General features: G+C 40.0%; 1 protein-coding gene across 1 annotated transcript in view; it reads right to left on the bottom strand.

The window, feature by feature from the left end:
- Nucleotides 1–424: 424 nt before the first annotated feature.
- The window catches only part of FSIP1 (fibrous sheath interacting protein 1), a 34,340-nt gene continuing 16,691 nt past the window's right edge, over nucleotides 425–18,073 (bottom strand). The window contains exon 3 of the mRNA XM_089907386.1: nucleotides 425–4,712. Within this exon, the coding sequence (XP_089763512.1) occupies nucleotides 4,506–4,712 (207 nt within the window). The 3' untranslated portion in view covers nucleotides 425–4,505. The remainder of the gene's footprint in view (nucleotides 4,713–18,073) is intronic.

Raw genomic sequence — 18,073 nt, 5'->3', positions numbered from 1 at the left:
GAATGGCTCAGCACAAATCCTCCCCCAACATGTGAAAAACAGCTCAAAGCACAGCACCTTCACATGCTCACCATACACAAGCTGCCTACTTGTGCTGGAGAAACTGACCTACCATCCAGCCACTTTTTTTTTATTATTGGAGTATAGCTGATTTACAATGTTGTGTTAGTTTCAGGTGTACAACAAAATGATTCATATATATATATATATATATATATATATATTCTTTTTCATATTCTTTTCCATTATAGCTTATTACAAGATACTGAATATAGTTCCCTGCGCTATACAGTAGGTCCTTGTTGTTTCTCTATTTTATATATAGTAGTGTGTATATGTTAATCCCAAACTCCTAATTTATACCTCCCTCCCCCCTCCCTTTCCCCATAGTTTGTTTTCTCTGTCTGTGAGTCTAGTTCTGTTTTGTAAATAAGTTCCTTCATATCATTTTTTAGATTCCACATGTAAGTAATATCATATGATATTTGTCTTTCTGTCTGACTTACTTCAGACTAATACTTCTTAATTACTAACATTACAAATTAATATTAACTAATATTACTTCTGACTAATACTTATTTAGGATGATAATCTCTAGGTCCATCCATACTGCTCCAAATGGCATTATTTCATTCTTTTCCACAGCTGAGTAATATTCCATTGTATATGTGTACTGCATCTTCTTTACCTATTCATCTGTTGATGGACATTTAAGCTGCTTTCATGTCTTGGCTATTGTAAATAGTGCGCTATGAACATTGGGGTGCGTGTATCTTTTCAAATTAGAGTTTTCATCTTTTGCAAACATGTGCCCAGGAATGGGACTTAATACTTAAACCCTCCCTACAGCTACCTAGCAAGTGTCACTCCAGCCTAATTTGAAATCCTTGCCCCTGAAAGATCACTCCCACTGAGATCATTCTAACTTTCTTCCTTAGTATTTAGCAGAAATCTGTTGCTTTGTGGCTTCCCAATCACCATGCTTTTTTCCCTATAGTATAAAGAATAAAAATAATGCTTCAAATGTTAGTCCTTCAAATCTCTTCAGGAAGTTTTCATGAGTGATTTTTCTACCAAACCATCCATCCCCTCCTTTCCCACAACACACACACACACACACACACACACACTCTTACACACACACTCTCACACATACACACACGCAATGTCCTTTCTTCACCAGGCTGAATAAACACACTCAGCCTCCTCAACAACCCTTCACATGAGCTGGTTTTCATACCTTCTTTATCCTTGTCCCTCTCCTATCCAAGTATGATCAGCTTTGCTCACCTCTTCCTTCATGTGTAGCACAGCAGCTACATTATAGTTCTGACTCATTCTGAGTGAACCCAAAAGATTTGTTTCACATATGCTGCTTCTAGTAGCCATTACTCATTCTGCCTCTACTCATGCAGCTGGTGCTCAGGCCCCTGCATGCCCACTGAATTTCATAGTATATTTTGAGCCTCACCCGCATTTCAGTGTGCCTACTTCTCCTAGCTCCTGAAAGCAGGATCCACTGATACCAATACCACCACCACCTCCAGATTAAATCAAATCCCACTTCTTCCACCAATCTTGACCAATGCAAATGTGCATCCACAGCCTCAGGCTACCATCGGAAACATAGGATTAAGTCACTTTTCCAGCCTTTACTCACAAATCAATCCTGGGATCCAGGTGGCTCCAGGAGCATCCCACAGGGCTCCTGCATTGCCCCTTAGCTCACTCTTTCCTCCTTCTATCCCTAAGAGTAGTTGTATTTAGATTTGAGCCTTTAATCACCAATTCAATGGCCACAGATTACTTCTTTCACCCAAATCATTGATCTGGAAACAATGCTCCATTGCAATAGGGAGAATAAGACAAAATTAGCCGTTTCTAGAAGCTATATCGTTCAGAAAACATAGTCTTTGGTCTGTAGGCAACAGGCTAACTTTTCTATATATATAAAAGACAATGTCATATTCTCCTGAAAAGTGTTACTAAATTTCCAAAAGTAACTTTCAACAGAAGATTTAAACCAATTAATACTAAATATTTAGGAAGCACACAAATTGAGCCTTAGATACTATAAGTAACACCATCTCTCACCAAAAATAAGTACGCCAAGAATCACAAGCAAAAGGACAGAGGTCATCTAGCCTCAATTCCTTGATTTCAAAGTTATAAAACTAAGTGTCTAAGAGACTGAGTGACTTAGTCAAGGTAACAGAGCAGGCTACTGACATCATTGAAACAAAAACTGGAGTCTCCAGATTTCCCATCCACAAAGTACCTAGAATTCTATGAGGTACAAAGGGCTTTACAGAGTTTGAAGCAGACACAGGATCGTCCCTCAAAAGTACACACACAGTACACAGTCTATTCCATAGGCCATTATGAAACAATAAGCAATTAAAACATAAAGACAATACAGATCATTACTCATGGGCCTGTATCTACCAGATACCAGTTTCTGAAAGTGCTGACACACAAAAATGTGGAATTATCATTTATACAAGGGATTCCAAACATTTTCCAATGAATATTACTGGTTATAACAAATTTACCACACTTTAACGAAAAGACAATATTAATCAGAAAAGAAAAGCCAGTAAGTACCAGAAAGGCAGTATAGCATGGCTGTTAAAAGCTAATCATTTAACCCCTATCTCTTCCTCCAACTAGCTGTACAGCCCTGAGGAAGTTATTCAACCTCTCTGTGTCTCCATTTCCTCATCCATAAAATGAGGATACTAGTGTTTACCTCACAGAGTGGTTGTAAAAATTAGGTAAGTCAATAAATCGTAAACTATTTGCAACAGTGCCTGGCACATAGTAGATACATAATAATTGTTCTCTACTTTTTTTTTTTTTTTTGCTTTTCTGTATTTATATTATTCTTTTCCACTTAGACAACAACCAACTCTTGATATTTATCATATCTCTTTAAGTCTAGCCAACCATCATATGACACTGGAATAAAATGTAAGATTTTCTAAAGGACCCAGCTTTCGAGTCAAGAATTAAATAATTTATAGAGACATGGTAGAAAAGAATGGATACATGTCCAAGGCATAGGACAAATGACCAGAAATGAGGAGAACTGAATTATGGAGAATGACCGGCTTTGCCTACCTGGGATTGGTAGGTCTGGGATGAAAAGTGCCAACAGTTTTCAAAACCAGTCAAACCACAAACATTGTATTTACCACATCAAGTTTTCAATGCCTCACCAACCACCCCACAACTACCGGCCAAGGGCAAAGAACCCCTATGCACTTCCTAACCATTCCTACTTCTTCCCCATATCATCACACTCAAGGAGAAAAAAAAAAAAAAAACGCTGAGAAAATAAGAATAGAGGTCTCCCTGAAATATAATTCCATCAAATTTCCCATGAAAAGTAAGCAAAAATGAATGATAAAGAGAAGCACAATGCATTTATTCCCTCTAGATCTGTTGCCTGACTCTCATTAGGTAGACCTAGATAACCTTTAGGTCCGAGTCAGTGCTGTTGTCCATGGCTGGCAAGTGGGAAGAGCAATTCGGCTGGACGTGACCATGAGGGGTGAAGAACCTCAGTCAGGAATGATGGACACTCGTAGAAAGCTCTAAGGAGGCCACAATTTAATCAAAAGTACTTACCTGATGCTAACTCTCATGGGGCAGCATACAAAACGCAATAATGAGAGAAGAGAGTGACCAGGTTATAAGCAGCTGGACAGGAGGTGACAATGCTGAGAGAAGGGTGATACAAGTAGGGACAAGAAAAAAAAGATCTTCAAAGAGTCATAAGGAACAGTGGTAAGATATGGCCACAAATCAGAAGTACTGGTTAAAACGTCATGAGGCCTGAAGATCACACAAGAGAAGAGGATTTAGTAGGAGACAGAAAGTAGGGACTGCAATTATGATAAGACCAGCCCAAGAAGAGAGGATGTAGGTAGAATCACAAGGTCAGCCTCATCATGTTTAATTTTAGGTAAACACCAAAATTAAATACGTAGCCAAAATTTAGAAACATTCTCTGGGTAGCTGGAAAATCATAATATTATAGAGCATTTCTAATGGGTTCAGAATATCAACCAGCTCACAATTTAGTTGATTTGAGAGTTTTCTCTCATCAACAATAATACGTCTTTAAATGGCAAGCAATTAAAACATGAAATAGGCTCAAGATGGATTTAGAATGTATTAATATTGAGTAATAATATATTATGAATTATGAACCAAAAATGGGAGTATTTAAGCTTTAAGACCAACATATAAAGATGATTTTATAGAGAATAACTACCAAATTTTTCCACACAAAGAACATGTATCTTTCAGACAGAATATTAGGCATATGGATGATTATTCTGACTTCAGATCACCTTTCACAGGTTTATTATGTCATATAAATTAATTATAATACTACTTTAAGTTCTAAGAGTTCTACTTTTAGCCTTTATTCAAATCCTTACTGACAAATACCCACGTTAGCTTTCTTGCCTGCTGTAACACATAAAAACAGTCATAAATCAGTCAAAGAAAATTGGAACATTTTTAACACAATCACTGGTTACTTTAAATAAAAAAAGATTTACCACATTTTCCTTCATCTTTCTTAGCTTTTCATCTATCTCTCTCAAGCGATTCTGCTGATCCCGTTGCTCTTTGGTATTCTGAAGTACCTTTTCTCCTGGAGTTATTTCTGTATTTCTATCATCACCATTAAGGTCAGGTTCCTAAATAAAAAAAACAAATTTCATGCACAGGCTGAAACCATACCATCACACATTGTTCCAGAGTAACTGAGGCCTGAATGCTGGCTTTGCTTCTCAAACAATATTTCTTCCCTTCAATATTTATAATTCACTAAACTCTTCCTACTTGAGGGAGAAAAGGTCCAACTATACTAAACAACTAAGGAAATAAACTCAATCACCTGGAAAGCAGGAAGTTAGAGTGAAAAGAGCAGCGGCTGGGAAGCAGGGACCTCGGCTTTGATCCCTGCTCTGTATTTATCAGCTTGGAATCTTGGGCAAATCAGTTTTTCTGGACTTCAAGTTCATCATACATAAATAAAATAAAATAAAATAAAAACATGCCCATCTATGTTATGAGAGGCAACTATGTAACAGTGAAAAGAGAACTGAGCTTGGTAAAGTCAGGAGTTTTGAACCCTGGCTCTACCTGGCTCCTGACTGAGATGGCCTTAGGGGAATCAATGAACCTCTCTGAACTTCAGTTTCATCAGCAAAATGATAATAATAATATCTAGCCCAAAAGTCATCACAGTACATCGCAGGCATGCAGCAAATCTTTTTTTGTTGTTTCTTTGTTTGCGGTACACGGGCCTCTCACTGTTGTGGCCTCTCCCGTTGCAGAGCACAGGCTCCGGACGCGCAGGCTCAGTGGCCATGGCTCATGCACCCAGCCACTCCGCGGCATGTGAGATCTTCCCAGACCAGGGCACGAACCCGTGTCCCCTGCATCGGCAGGCAGACTCTCAACCACTGCGCCACCAGGGAAGCCCTGCAGCAAATCTTAGTACCTAACAAATATGAGGGACTTCCCTGGTGGCACAGTGGTTAAGGATCCGCCTGCCAATGCAGGGGACACAGGTTCGAGCCCTGGTCCTGGAAGGTCTCACATGCCGTGGAGCAACTAAGCCCGCGTGCCACAACTACTGAGCCTGCGCTCTAGAGCCTGCAAGCCGCAACTACTGAGCCCACGTGCCACAACTACTGAAGCCCGCATGCCTAGAGCTCATGCTCCACAACAAGAGAAGCCACCGCAATGAGAAGCCCGCGCACCACAACGAAGAGTAGCCCCCATTCGCTGGAACTAGAGAAAGCCTGCGTGCAGCAATGGAGACCCAACGCAGCCAAATTAATTAATTAATTTTTTTAAAATGAGCTGAATATGTCCTTTGAAAAGAATAAGCACTATATAAGGAAAGCATCTCATTATTATCAGCAATATTTGAATTGACAGAACCATATCCTCCCAAAGTTAGTATTGTTTCTAGGTGATTTAAATGGGTATTTCTTGACAGTAAGCTGGCCCTGTATCTATAACTAAACTTCCTACATTCCCTCCACAGATTTCCTACTCTGTTGCTATGAGGTAACTGGTATAAATGACATTTTTAAAGTTGCTTAAGCAGAATCCTCCCACATTCTCATTCCTTACATAGAGTTGATCAAGAATAGGCACCGTTTCACTTTTAATACATCTTTAATCAAGGCCCTTCTCTCTTTCTCACTGCTTCTTCACTTCAACTAGTAGTTTTCAAACTCCAGTGGGCTTCAGTCTCACATACAGAGTCTGTGAAAATATTCAAAGGCCCAGCCTCCACCCTGGAGACTCTGACTCAATAGGTAAGGAGTGAGGACTGACCACCTGAAGCACAACTGCTCGAAAATTTGAGAACTATCAATTTAAAGTGCAAAGTTCTCAGCCCTTCAGGCTCATCTCCCATTACCTGGGTCTCTGACCCAAAGCTTCGGCAATATTCACCACTGCTAGTTCTCCACCCTCTATGCCTCCTCCTTCCAACTCCTCATAGAGATTCCTACTCTTTTTGAGCTCAGCACAAACACGTTTTCACTATAAAATATTCCCTGACATACCCAGGAAGGGCAATTATTCTGCAGTCGTGCCGCAAGTTCCCTCACTGGACTTACCACACTGTCACGGCCCAGACATGGACCCAGACTGGTCCCACTCTGTATCCCAACACAAACTACAATCCTGAAGCTGGATAAGCACTGGCCAACAGACTGTAATTTAGGTTCTCAGCGATCACACCAATGAAATTCATTTTGTATAAAATTCTACTGAGGAAACTATTAAAAGAGCATCTCAATTTCAAGAAGTGACTCTTTTACATCTTATTTTCCCCAAAAGGGGACTCACTTCTGTAGCCCTCAATCTCTAGAAGCAACCAGAGGGTGAATTATGATCGGCAATATCTTTAAGAAGGAAATCTAATGTTAGGGAGGAGTCCGGAATAGATGGTATCAAGGTCTCCTTGCAGCTCTAAGCATCCAGTATTTTATGGCCCACTTTGAAGTAGGATACACATTGTCTCAGTCTGTCTGAGCTGCTATTACAGAATACCACAGACTGGGTGGCTTATAAACAACAGACATGTATTTCTGACAGTTCTGAAGGCTTGGAAGTCCAAGATCAAGGCTCAGGCTGATTCTGTATCTAGTGAAGGCCTGCTTCCTAGTTCCTAAATGGCCATCTTCTGGCTCTGTCCTCACATAATAAAAAGGACAAAGAAACTCTCTAGGTCTCTTTTATAAGGGCACTTAACACATTTATGAGGACTCCATCCCCATGACCAAATTACTCCCAAAGGCCTCCCCTCCAAACACAATCACACTGGGGATTAAATTCCAACATATGAATTTGGTAAGCACACATTCTGTCTATGGAATATAGTGACCTGAAAAACACTCAAATTGTATTTCATTTTTAAATAGAAATCTTTTTTTTAAAAAAAGGACATTTTAAATAATCTACAACTATGGTCTTTGAAATCATTGGCTAGGCACAAAAGAGAAAAACAGAAAGAAAAAATGTGTAAACCAGACTTCATCAATATTTTTTAATTTTACTTAACCAAAGCCACCACTAAGAAAATAGAAAAGCCACAGACAGAGAGAAAAATATAGCACACAAATCTGACACAGGACTCGTAACCAGTATATACAAGGAACTCACACAGTTCACTAAGTTCACACAGTTCACTTAGTTCACTAAGAATCAATAATATTTAAAAATCCAGTTCTAAAATGACTTGAACTGATATTTTATAAAAGAAGATAACATAAGTGATAAATAAGCACATGAAAAAGTCCTCAACATCATTAAGTCATCAGGGAAATGCAAATTAAAATCCCAATGAGGTATCACTAGCCACTAGAATGACCCACATGAAAATGTTTGTTAAAACTAAACGTTGGAGAAGTATAGAAAAAGCAAACTCTCACACGTTGTTGGTGTCAGTATACAATGGCACAACCACTTTGGAAAACTGTTTGACAGTTTCTCAAAAAGTTAAATGTTGTTCGTGCAGCTCAATATCAAAAAAAACAAACAACCCAATCCAAAAATGGGCAGAAGACCTAAATAGACATTTCACCAAAGAAGATATACAGATGGCCAACAAACACATGAAAGGATGCTCAACATCACTAATCATTAGAGAAATGCAAATCAAAACCACAATGAGGTATCACCTCACACCAGTCAGAATGGCCATCATCAAAAAATCTACAGACAATAAATGCTGGAGAGGGTGTGGAGAAAAGGGAACCCTCTTGCACTGTTGGTGGGAACGTAAATTGATACAGCCACTATAGAGAACAGTTTGGAAGTTCTTTAAAAATCTAAAGCTAGAACTACCATACGACCCAGTGATCCCACGACTGGGCATATACCCGGAGAAAACCATAACTCAAACAGAGTCATGTACCACAGTGTTCATTGCAGCTCTATTTACAATAGCCAGGACATGGAAGCATCCTAAGTGTCCACTGACAGATGAATGGATAAAGAAGATGTGGCACATACATGCAATGGAATATTACTCAGCCATAAAAAAGAAATGAAATTGAGTTATTTGTAGTGAGGTGGATGGACCTAGAGTCTGTCAAACAGAGTGAAGTAAGTCAGAAAGAGAAAAACAAATACCATATGCTAACACATATATATGGAATCTAAAAAAAAAAATGGTTCTGAAGAACCTAGGGGCAGGACAGGAATAAAGACGCAGACATAGAGAATGGACTTGAGGACACGGGGAGTGGGAAGGGTAAGCTGGGACGAAGTAAGGGAGTGGCATGGCCATATATACACTACCAAATGTAAATTAGATAGCTAGTGGGAAGCAGCCGCACAGCACAGGGAGATCAGCTCTGTGCTTTGTGACCACCTAGCGGGTGGGCTAAGGAGGGTGGGAGGAGACGCAAGAGGGAGGGGATATGGGGATATATGTATACAGAGAGCTGATTCACTTTGTTATACAGCAGAAACTAACATAACATTGTAAAGCAATTATACTCCAATAAAGATGCTAAAAAAAAAAAAAAAAAAACACCAGCCAAAGCCTTCATGTTCCTGGGTGTCAATGTTTCCTATTTATTTCATTTTCTTAGTCTTAATAAAAAGAAATAAAAATGAAAAAAAGAAAAGTTAAACGCTTGTCTATCCTATGACTCAGAAGTTCCACTCCTGTGAATCTATCCAAGAGAAATGAAAATGTATGACTCAAACTTTGTATACGAATGTTCAGAACAGCTTCATGCACAGAGCCAAATGCCCACCGAGACAAGAATGAGAAACTGTCATGAACATCTGATGTAAGCTGGGACAATTACTCTTTCTCCTTGACCTCTGTCTTGTGGTTAGGTTTAGTCAATGAGAGGGGAGGAGTGTTAGGAGATTGGAGTGCAGGAAGAAGAAGAGTTTGGGGTATCTTTCCCTTCCCCTCACTGCTTTGGCATTATGGTTTGGGCAGCAATGTATCCCTGAGGTGCCCATTAAGGGGAGTTTTCTTAGATTCAACTGAATATTCATTTTCAGAGGCAAACAGAGGCCACACTTGGAGCCAGTCTACTCAGAAGAATGTAAGACAGGAAACACAGCAGAGCAGTGTCAGGTATCCCTCTTCAATAGGAGTTTTTGCTGCAGTCCATGTCATAACTGTATAGGTACAAGGGGCCAAGGAAGCTACCCTGGAAGATTATTCTACCACAGCTCTAGTTCTCCCTAAGCTCCAAAACGCTTTTTCTTCTCCCTACCCACTGTTGCTAGTCCTAAGTGTCCCAACATCTCTTACTGGCTCCTTTAAATCTGTAAATAGTTCCTTCATCTCATTATCTTCAAAATCCAAGTTGGGTGTTTTTTCTGTTCCTTGCCCAGAACTCTAACTGGTATACTGTGTATGTATGTGTGTATGTGTATGCACCTGTAGAGAAATAGACCGGAAGGAAATTTAACCTGATGGTAAAAACCTTGATGATTTTATCTTATTTTTCTTATATGTTTTTGTATTTCCTGAATTTCTACAGTAAACATGTAATGATTTCATAAGCATAAAAAGTCATTACTTATTTTTAAGAAAACAAAAAATTATTCTACCAAGGCTATTTTCATTCTGCTCTGACAATGTGACTCTCTGTACCCAAAAGATACTGGCCTAAAGGTGAGATTTTAGCCCCAGTTCTGCTGGTATAAGCGGCTGGGTACTTTTGAGCAAGTCACTTTTTCTTTCTGGGTCTCAATTTCTTCTAAGAAAGTTTCTTTCAACTCTGAAAGCTTATGAGTCTGCAATTCTCCACAATTAAATCCAAGGATATATAACGTCTTTCCTCAGTCTCAGTCTCTGATAGCATAACCACATAGTACAAATATTTGAAGGACAGCATGTGATGAAAACAGAGGCCAAGAGGGAGCAAGAAAAGGCAATCACTGGTTCTGGCAAAGGTTGCTCATTGGTACATGCAAGAAGCTCCGTGGGGCCAGGAGAGGTTCTATTGTCACATCAAAGTGCCAATCAGTACCATCTGTTTTCCTGATCAGCAGAAGCAGCTTGATTTCCTCTGGTAGAAAGTTTTGAGCAGATTCTCTGATCATCCATATTGTTTATATATTTCTGAGTCATACAGAAATGCTTTTATTCAGTTAAAGTAAAATTCAGTTCAGTAAAAGCTCTCCATGATATGCACAGAATATCTAAGGAGCGACAAGAAGAGAATAGACCCTGAGGTCAAGAGGTATTTGTTGATTTGACTAATTGATTGCCAAGGGATTCTAAGTTCATCCTTAAAAAAATATCGGTGGTGTTGACTGAGCCAACAGGTGTCTTTGAAGCTAAGTAAACTCATTTCTAAAAGCCAAATACAGAGGAAATTACCCATGCCTCCATAAGTTATCTGATATGAAAATAAGGCATGAGTTAAGGGCCAGAAAAACACAAACCTGCCTAAATAAAGCCAGCGTGCCCTGTGTTTTCAAGCTAATGGTATACTTTTCCATAGGCTACTGCTATTTCCTGGTATCAGATGGATCATTTGCCTGGCAGTAGTAAAAGTAAAGAAAAAAATCTTTCAGCCAGATTGTTTTTATCATTTTGAAATACTTCCATGAAATGAAAGAAACCTTGACTACACAGGAGGTTTAACACAGAAAAACCAAGAAATATAAACAAAAACTGCAAAGTAATCTGTAAAACATAGGTGGCAAGAAGAATTCCCCAGATTTAGTTGGGAACGTTTGCCAGGTTAGCATCAGAGGCAAGGACTTCTGAAGTAACTTCCTGTCTATTCCTCAATTCAGAAATGCATGCTCTTGTGGCCTACTTCTATAGTTTTTTGAAATGAACAGATGGTCAATAAGATTTCTGTGCTTGTGACTAGCATATATAAAAGATTCCTCAGTTCCTGCCCTTGACCAGCATAGTAAGTAATGTGAGGTCAAGTGAACAGCATGGCCGTTACTGGAACTCTACAAATCCCTGAACTCAGTAGTAAAACATCTTTCAAGATTACATGTCTAACCATGTTTTATATTTCCTCAAGTTTAGCTAACGTTGAAACAAGAGACCAAAACACAGTTAATTGTTGCTCGGTATTCTCTTGGCAAGAAAAGAGATAAATACACCTACAATTTTCCTCAAATGTCTGTTAATTTTTGTTGGTCTTACCAAATCGTATACAACTAAATCAATATTTTAAGAACAAGAAAATACATCAAGTGAGAAGGACTTTTATAGTCAATTAAACTAGTTGACTTAACAAAGAAATGCTTCATGACAATAAGAGCCATTTCTGAAGACTCTCTCCCAACCAGGAAAACAACATCTAATGATGAACTGGAATTCTAGATTTAGTAAGACTGATTGCATGAGATGAATAAATTACACTTCTTCATGAGAGCCAAACTGAATAGAATTTATTATTGAATCCAGTTGCTAAGGATTTACGAAACTGAGTGCTTACATAACTCCTATATCTTGGATATTCCTGGTGAAAGCTGGAATCTAACACAGCTGCAAATAAGAAATACGGTAACTAAATTATAGAACATCACTCAATTTTATGGTGGGATTTACAATACGTGGAAAGAACTACCTGATTTGTTGGAGGGTTAGGGGATGGATACAGAGAGGTATGCACAGTTAAACCACAGATCCTAAGAAAAAAATTGCTTCAATTAGTTCTCTTTCGCTAAGATGAAATGAAAATAAAAAGCAGATGTAAAACTGCAACCACATGACATTACTCACATTACAGCAATAGCAGTAACATGCCATTCTTCCTTCTGAATGTGACCACATGCTTTGTTTTACGCTAAAGAAATCAGATATATAAAAGCCAAATGCTGCTTTTAAAACATCGCTATGAAGTTAAGAGCGAGGGCACCGCATGAGAACATTGTAATCAGCAAGCTCCTAAGGAAAAGATTTCCTACCTGCCGCTTTCACAACCAATGCTTCCTTAATCTGAGTCACCTCTCTGGAGTCCCTCAAATTATTCTGACTCAGGTACGTTTATCATCCCAGGCTTACCGTGCCTACTAGTTTATCATCTTAGAGTTGCCATAGTCAGGTAAGTCAGAAAGCCTGAATGTTTCGACTTGTTTGGGAAACTATTTTCTTGACCAAAATTTTAAAACTTCCAAAGGAATTTTTAAAATATCACTCCTTCATTATATAACCTTTCCTTTCTCTGTGCTCCCCCAGCATATGTTTTCTGTACTTCTCATAAAATCAGTTCCCATATTGTGGTACTTCGGGTTTCCTTGTATGGTCGGTCACGGCACAACCTGGTCTATGTTTACAGCCTATCCTCCAGGATCCTATGAGCTGCTTGCAGGTCAGAGGTGAAGCCACATATTAATCTGGATACTCAACATCAACCACCACACCATCTCTTGTGAAATAAGCAGGAATTCAAAGACATTCTGATGACCTGTGCAGGGGCTGGGCAAGTTACATAAATGCATGAAGTAGGCCCATGTATTGTAGGCAATGCAGTATGGCGTGAAGGATGGCATATAGCAAGCTGGAGAATTTGTGTTCCACAGAAAGCAGCAGTCCCTACTTAGCTCAGTCCTGTAGTTTGCCAAGCAAGGCTTCAAGCCTAATTTGCCAGATGTTCTAACTTTTCAAGAGAAACTAGAAATTTGGATTTTTATATAAGTTCACCCAATTTTTAAATGTTTGCTAAAAAAAAAAATTGTAAACCCTAAGTGGTCTAAAGGAACCCTACCTGTGAACCCAATTTGCCCTGCAGACCACCAGTTTTCAACCTCATGCTGTGTGATGGCAGCCTTCTCAGGGCCTTCTCAGGGCCTTCTCAGGACCCCCTCTGCCTCACTCACTGGTTTCTCTTCCTCCTCCTATCTCGCACTTGTAGAAATGAACTTTCTTGATATCCCTTCTGGATGTGCTTTCTCTCTCTCTGAACCAGCACAGCACTTTGCTCATAGCCTTCTACTGTTCTTATCTATAACATCTTGTACTACAGTTGTCTATGTGCATTCTGTGTCTCTCATAATGAAATAAGTTCCTTAAGTCACTTATTATAATAACGTCTTGGGTTGAGTTTTGAGTCAGATACCATGCTAAGTACTCTACACATATGAACTCATCTACACTTTAAAAGAACACTAAAGAAGAATATTATCATTACTGTTTTACAGATGTGGCAACTGGGGTTTAGAGTGCTTCTAATTAATGCCCAAGTCCTCAGAGCCAATAAGTGGAAGGGTCAGAACCTGAAGTGAGGTTGTCTGACTCCACAGTTCTATATGTGCCTGACTCATCGTTATTTATTTTTTAAACATCTTTATTGGAGAATAATTGTTTTACAATGGTGTGTTAGTTTCTGCTTTATAACAGAAACTATACGTATACGTATATCCTCATATACGTATCAGCTATACGTATACGTATATCCCCATATCTCCTCGTTCTTGCGGCTCCCTCCGACCTTCCCTATCCCACCCCTCTAGGTGGTCACAAAGCACCAAGCTGATCTCCCTGTGCTATGCGGCTGCTTCCCACTACCTATCTATTTTACATTTGGTACTGTATATATGGCCATGTCACTCTCTCACTTCGTCCCAGCTTACCCTTCCCACTCCCCGTGCCCTCAAGCGCATTCTCTACATCTGCATCTTTATTCCTGTCCTGCCCCTAGGTTCTTCAAAACCTTCTTTTTTTTCTTAGATTCCATATATATGTGTTAGCATACAGTATTTGTTTTTCTCTTTCTCACTTACTTCACTCTGTATGACAGACTCTAGGTCCATCCACCTCACTACAGATAACTCAATTTTGTTTCTTTTTATGGCTCAGTAATATTCCATTGCATATATGCGCCACATCTTCTTTATCCATTCATCTGTTGATGGACACTTAGGTTGCTACCATGTCCTGGCTATTGTAAATAGAGCTGCAATGAACATTGTGGTACATGACTCTGTTTGAATTATGGTTTTCTCCAGGTATATGCCCCGTAGTGGGATTGCTGGGTCGTACGGTAGTTCTAGTTTTAGTTTTCTAAGGAACCTCCATACTGTTCTCCATAGTGGCTGTATCAATTTATATTACCACCAACAGTGCAAGAGGGTTCCCTTTTCTCCACACCCTCTCCAGCATTTATTGTTTGTAGATTTTTAGATGATGGTCATTCTCACTGGTGTGAGGTGATATACCTCATTGTAGTTTTGATTTGCATTTCTCTAATGATTAGTGATGTTGAGCATCCTTTCATGTGTTTGTTGGCCATCTGTATATCTTCTTTGGAGAAATGTCTGTTTAGGTCTTCTGCCCGTTTTTGGATTGGGTTGTTTGTTTTTTTGATATTGAGCTGCATAAGCTGCTTGTAAATTTTGGAGATTAAGCCTTTGTCAGTTGCTTCCTTTGCAAATATTTTCTCCCATTCTGAGGGTTGTCTTATTGCCCTGTTTATGGTTTCCTTTGCTGTGCAAAAGATTTCAAGTTTCATTAGGTTTCATTTGTTTATTTTTGTTTTTATTTCCATTTCTCTAGGAGGTGGGTCAAAAAGGATCTTGCTGTGATTTATGTCATAGAGTGTTCTGCCTATGTTTTCCTCTAAGAGTTTGATAGTGTCTAGTCTTACATTTAGGTCCTTCATCCATTTCGAGGTTATTTTTGTGTATGCGGTTAGGGAGTGTTCTAATTTTATTCTTTTAGATGTAGCTGTCCAATTTTCCCAGCACCACTTACTGAAGAGGCTGTCTTTTCTCCATTGTATACTCTTCCCTCCTTTATCAAAGATAAGGTGACCATATGTGCGTGGATTTATCTCTGGGCTTTCTATCCTGTTCCATTGATCTATATTTCTGATTTTGTGCCAGTACCATACTGTCTTGATTACTGTAGCTTTGTAGTATAGTCTGAAGTCCGGAAGCTTGATTCCTCCAGCTCCGCTTTTCTTTCTCAAGATTGCTTTGGCTAATCGGGATGTTTTGTGTTTCCATACAACTTGTGAAAATTTTTGTTCTAGTTCTGTGAAAAATGCTAGTGGTAGTTTGATAGGTATTGCATTGAATCTATAGATTGCTTTGGGTAGTCATTTTCACAATGTTGATTCTTCCAATCCAAGAGCATTGTATATCTCTCCATCAGTTTGTATCATCTTTAATTTCTTTCATCAGTGTATTATAGTTTTCTGCATACAGGTCTTTTGTCTTCTTAGGTAGGTTTATTCCTTGGCATTTTATTCTTTTTGTTGAAGTGGTAAATGGGAGTGTTTCCTTAATCTCTCTTTCAAATATTTCATCATTAGTGTATAGGAATGCAAGAGATTTCTGTGCATTAATTTTGTATCCTGCTACTTTACCAAATTCATTGATTAGCTCTAGTAGTTTTCTGGTAGCATCTTTACAATTCTCTATGTATATCATGTCGTCTGCAAATAGTGACAGTTTTACTTCTTCTTTTCCAATTTGGATTGATTTTCCTTCTCTGATTGCTGTGGCTAAAACTTCCAAAGCTATGTTGAATAATAGTGGCAAGAGTGGGCAACATTGTCTTGTTCCTGATCTTAGAGGAAATGGTTTCAGTTTTTCACCACTGAGAATGATGCTGGCTGTGGGTTTGTCACATATGGCCTATATTATGTTGAGGCAGGTTCCCTCTATGCCTACTTTCTGGGGAGTTTTTATCATAAATGGGTGTTGAATTTTGTCGAAAGCCTTTTCTGTATCTATTGAGGTGATCATATGGTTTTTCTCCTTCAATTTGTTAATATGGTGTATCACACTGATTGATTTGCATATATTTAAGAAGCCTTGCATTCCTGGGATAAACCCCACTTGATCATGGTGTATGATCCTTTTAATGTGCTGTTGGATTCTGTTTGCTAATATTTTGTTGAGGATTTTTGCATCTATGTTCATCAGTGATACTGGCCTGTAGTTTTCTTTCTTTGTGACATCCTTGTCTGGTTTTGGTATCAGGGTGATGGTGGACTCATAGAATGAGTTTGGGAGTGTTCCTCCCTCTGCTACATTTTGGAAGAGTTTGAGAAAGATAGGTGTTAGCTCTTCTCTAAATGTTTGATAGAATTTGCCTGTGAAGCCACTGACTCGTGTTTAAATGACCTACAATTCCCTGCATGCAATGAGCACTTGATTAATATTTGTGGAATTGATTGCTGAAAAACAGAAATTTATATTTCATTTAAAAGACATTCTTTCTAAGGGAGCATGGAGAAAAGCTACTGGTGAGTTAATGGTTTGCAGAAAGGTTAAAAATAAAAATAACATGACTATGCATTATGAATATTTGTGGTTCAGCAATAGACTGGAGGCCATTTGTCACCTGAATAGATATGCAGGGTTTATCCGAGATACTTTCAGTGTATTATTCAAAAAGCATTCCAATCCAAAAATAATATCGGGGGGTAGCTTCAAGATAGCGGAGGAGTAAGACGTGGAAATCACCTTCCTCCCCAAAACTACACCAAAAATACATCTACATGTGGAACAGCTCCTACAGAACACCTACTGAATGCTGGCAGAAGACCTCAGACTTGCCAAAAGGCAAGAAACTCCCCAGGTACCTGGGTAGGGCAAAAGAAAAAAGAATAAACAGAGACAAAAGAATAGGGATGGGACCTGCACCTCTGGGAAGGAGCTGTTAAGGAGGAAAAGTTTTCACACACTAGGAAGCTCCTTCACTGGCAGAGACGGGGGTGTGGCAGGGGGGAAGCCTTGGAGCCATGGAAGAGAGCGCAGCAACAGAGGTGCAGAGGGTGAAGTGGAGAGATTCCCACACAAAGGATCACTGCTGAGCAGCACTCACCAGCCTGAGAGGCTTGTCTGCTCACCTGCTGGGGCGGATGGGGGCTGGGAGCTGAGGGTTGGGCTTCGGAGGTCAGACCCCATGGAGAGGACTGGGGTTGGCTGCATGAACACAGCCTGAAGGGGGCTAGCGCACAACAGCTAGCCGGGAGGGAGTCCAGGAAAATGTCTGGAACTGCCTAAGAGGCAAGAGACCATTGTTTCAGGGTGCACGAGGAGAGGGGATTCAGAGCACCACCTAAACAAGCTCAAGAGACCAGCATGAGCCGTGGCTATCAGCGAGGACACCAGAGACGGGCATGAGACGCTAAGGCTGCTGCTGCAGCCACCAAGAAGCCTGTGTGCGAGCACAGGTCACTATGCACACCTCCCCCTCCGGGGAGCCTGTGCAGCCTGCCACTGCCAGAGTCCCGTGATCCAGGGACAACTTCCCCAGGAGAACACACGGTACGCCTCAGGCTGTTGCACTGTTATGCTGGCCTCTGCTGCCACAGGCTCACCCCGCATTTGATACCCCTCCCTTCCCCACCCCCCCACCCCCCTGCCCCACCTGAGTGAGTCACAGCCCCCTAATCAGCTGCTCCTTTAATCCCGTCCTGTCGGGGCGGGAACAGATGCCCTCAGGCGAACTACAGGCCCCTCAGGCGGGGCCAAATCCAAAGCTGAATCCCAGGAGCTGGGCGAACAAAGAAGAGAAAGGGAAATCTCTCCCAGCAGCCCCGGGAGCAGCGGATTAAATCTCCACAATCAA

The sequence above is a fragment of the Delphinapterus leucas genome, chromosome 2 (assembly GCF_059928025.1).
Source record: "Delphinapterus leucas isolate spDelLeu-1000000601 "Yukka" chromosome 2, BTC_Dleu_Yukka2, whole genome shotgun sequence".
NCBI lineage: Eukaryota > Metazoa > Chordata > Mammalia > Artiodactyla > Monodontidae > Delphinapterus > Delphinapterus leucas.
This window is presented reverse-complemented; position numbering and strand designations above follow the sequence as displayed.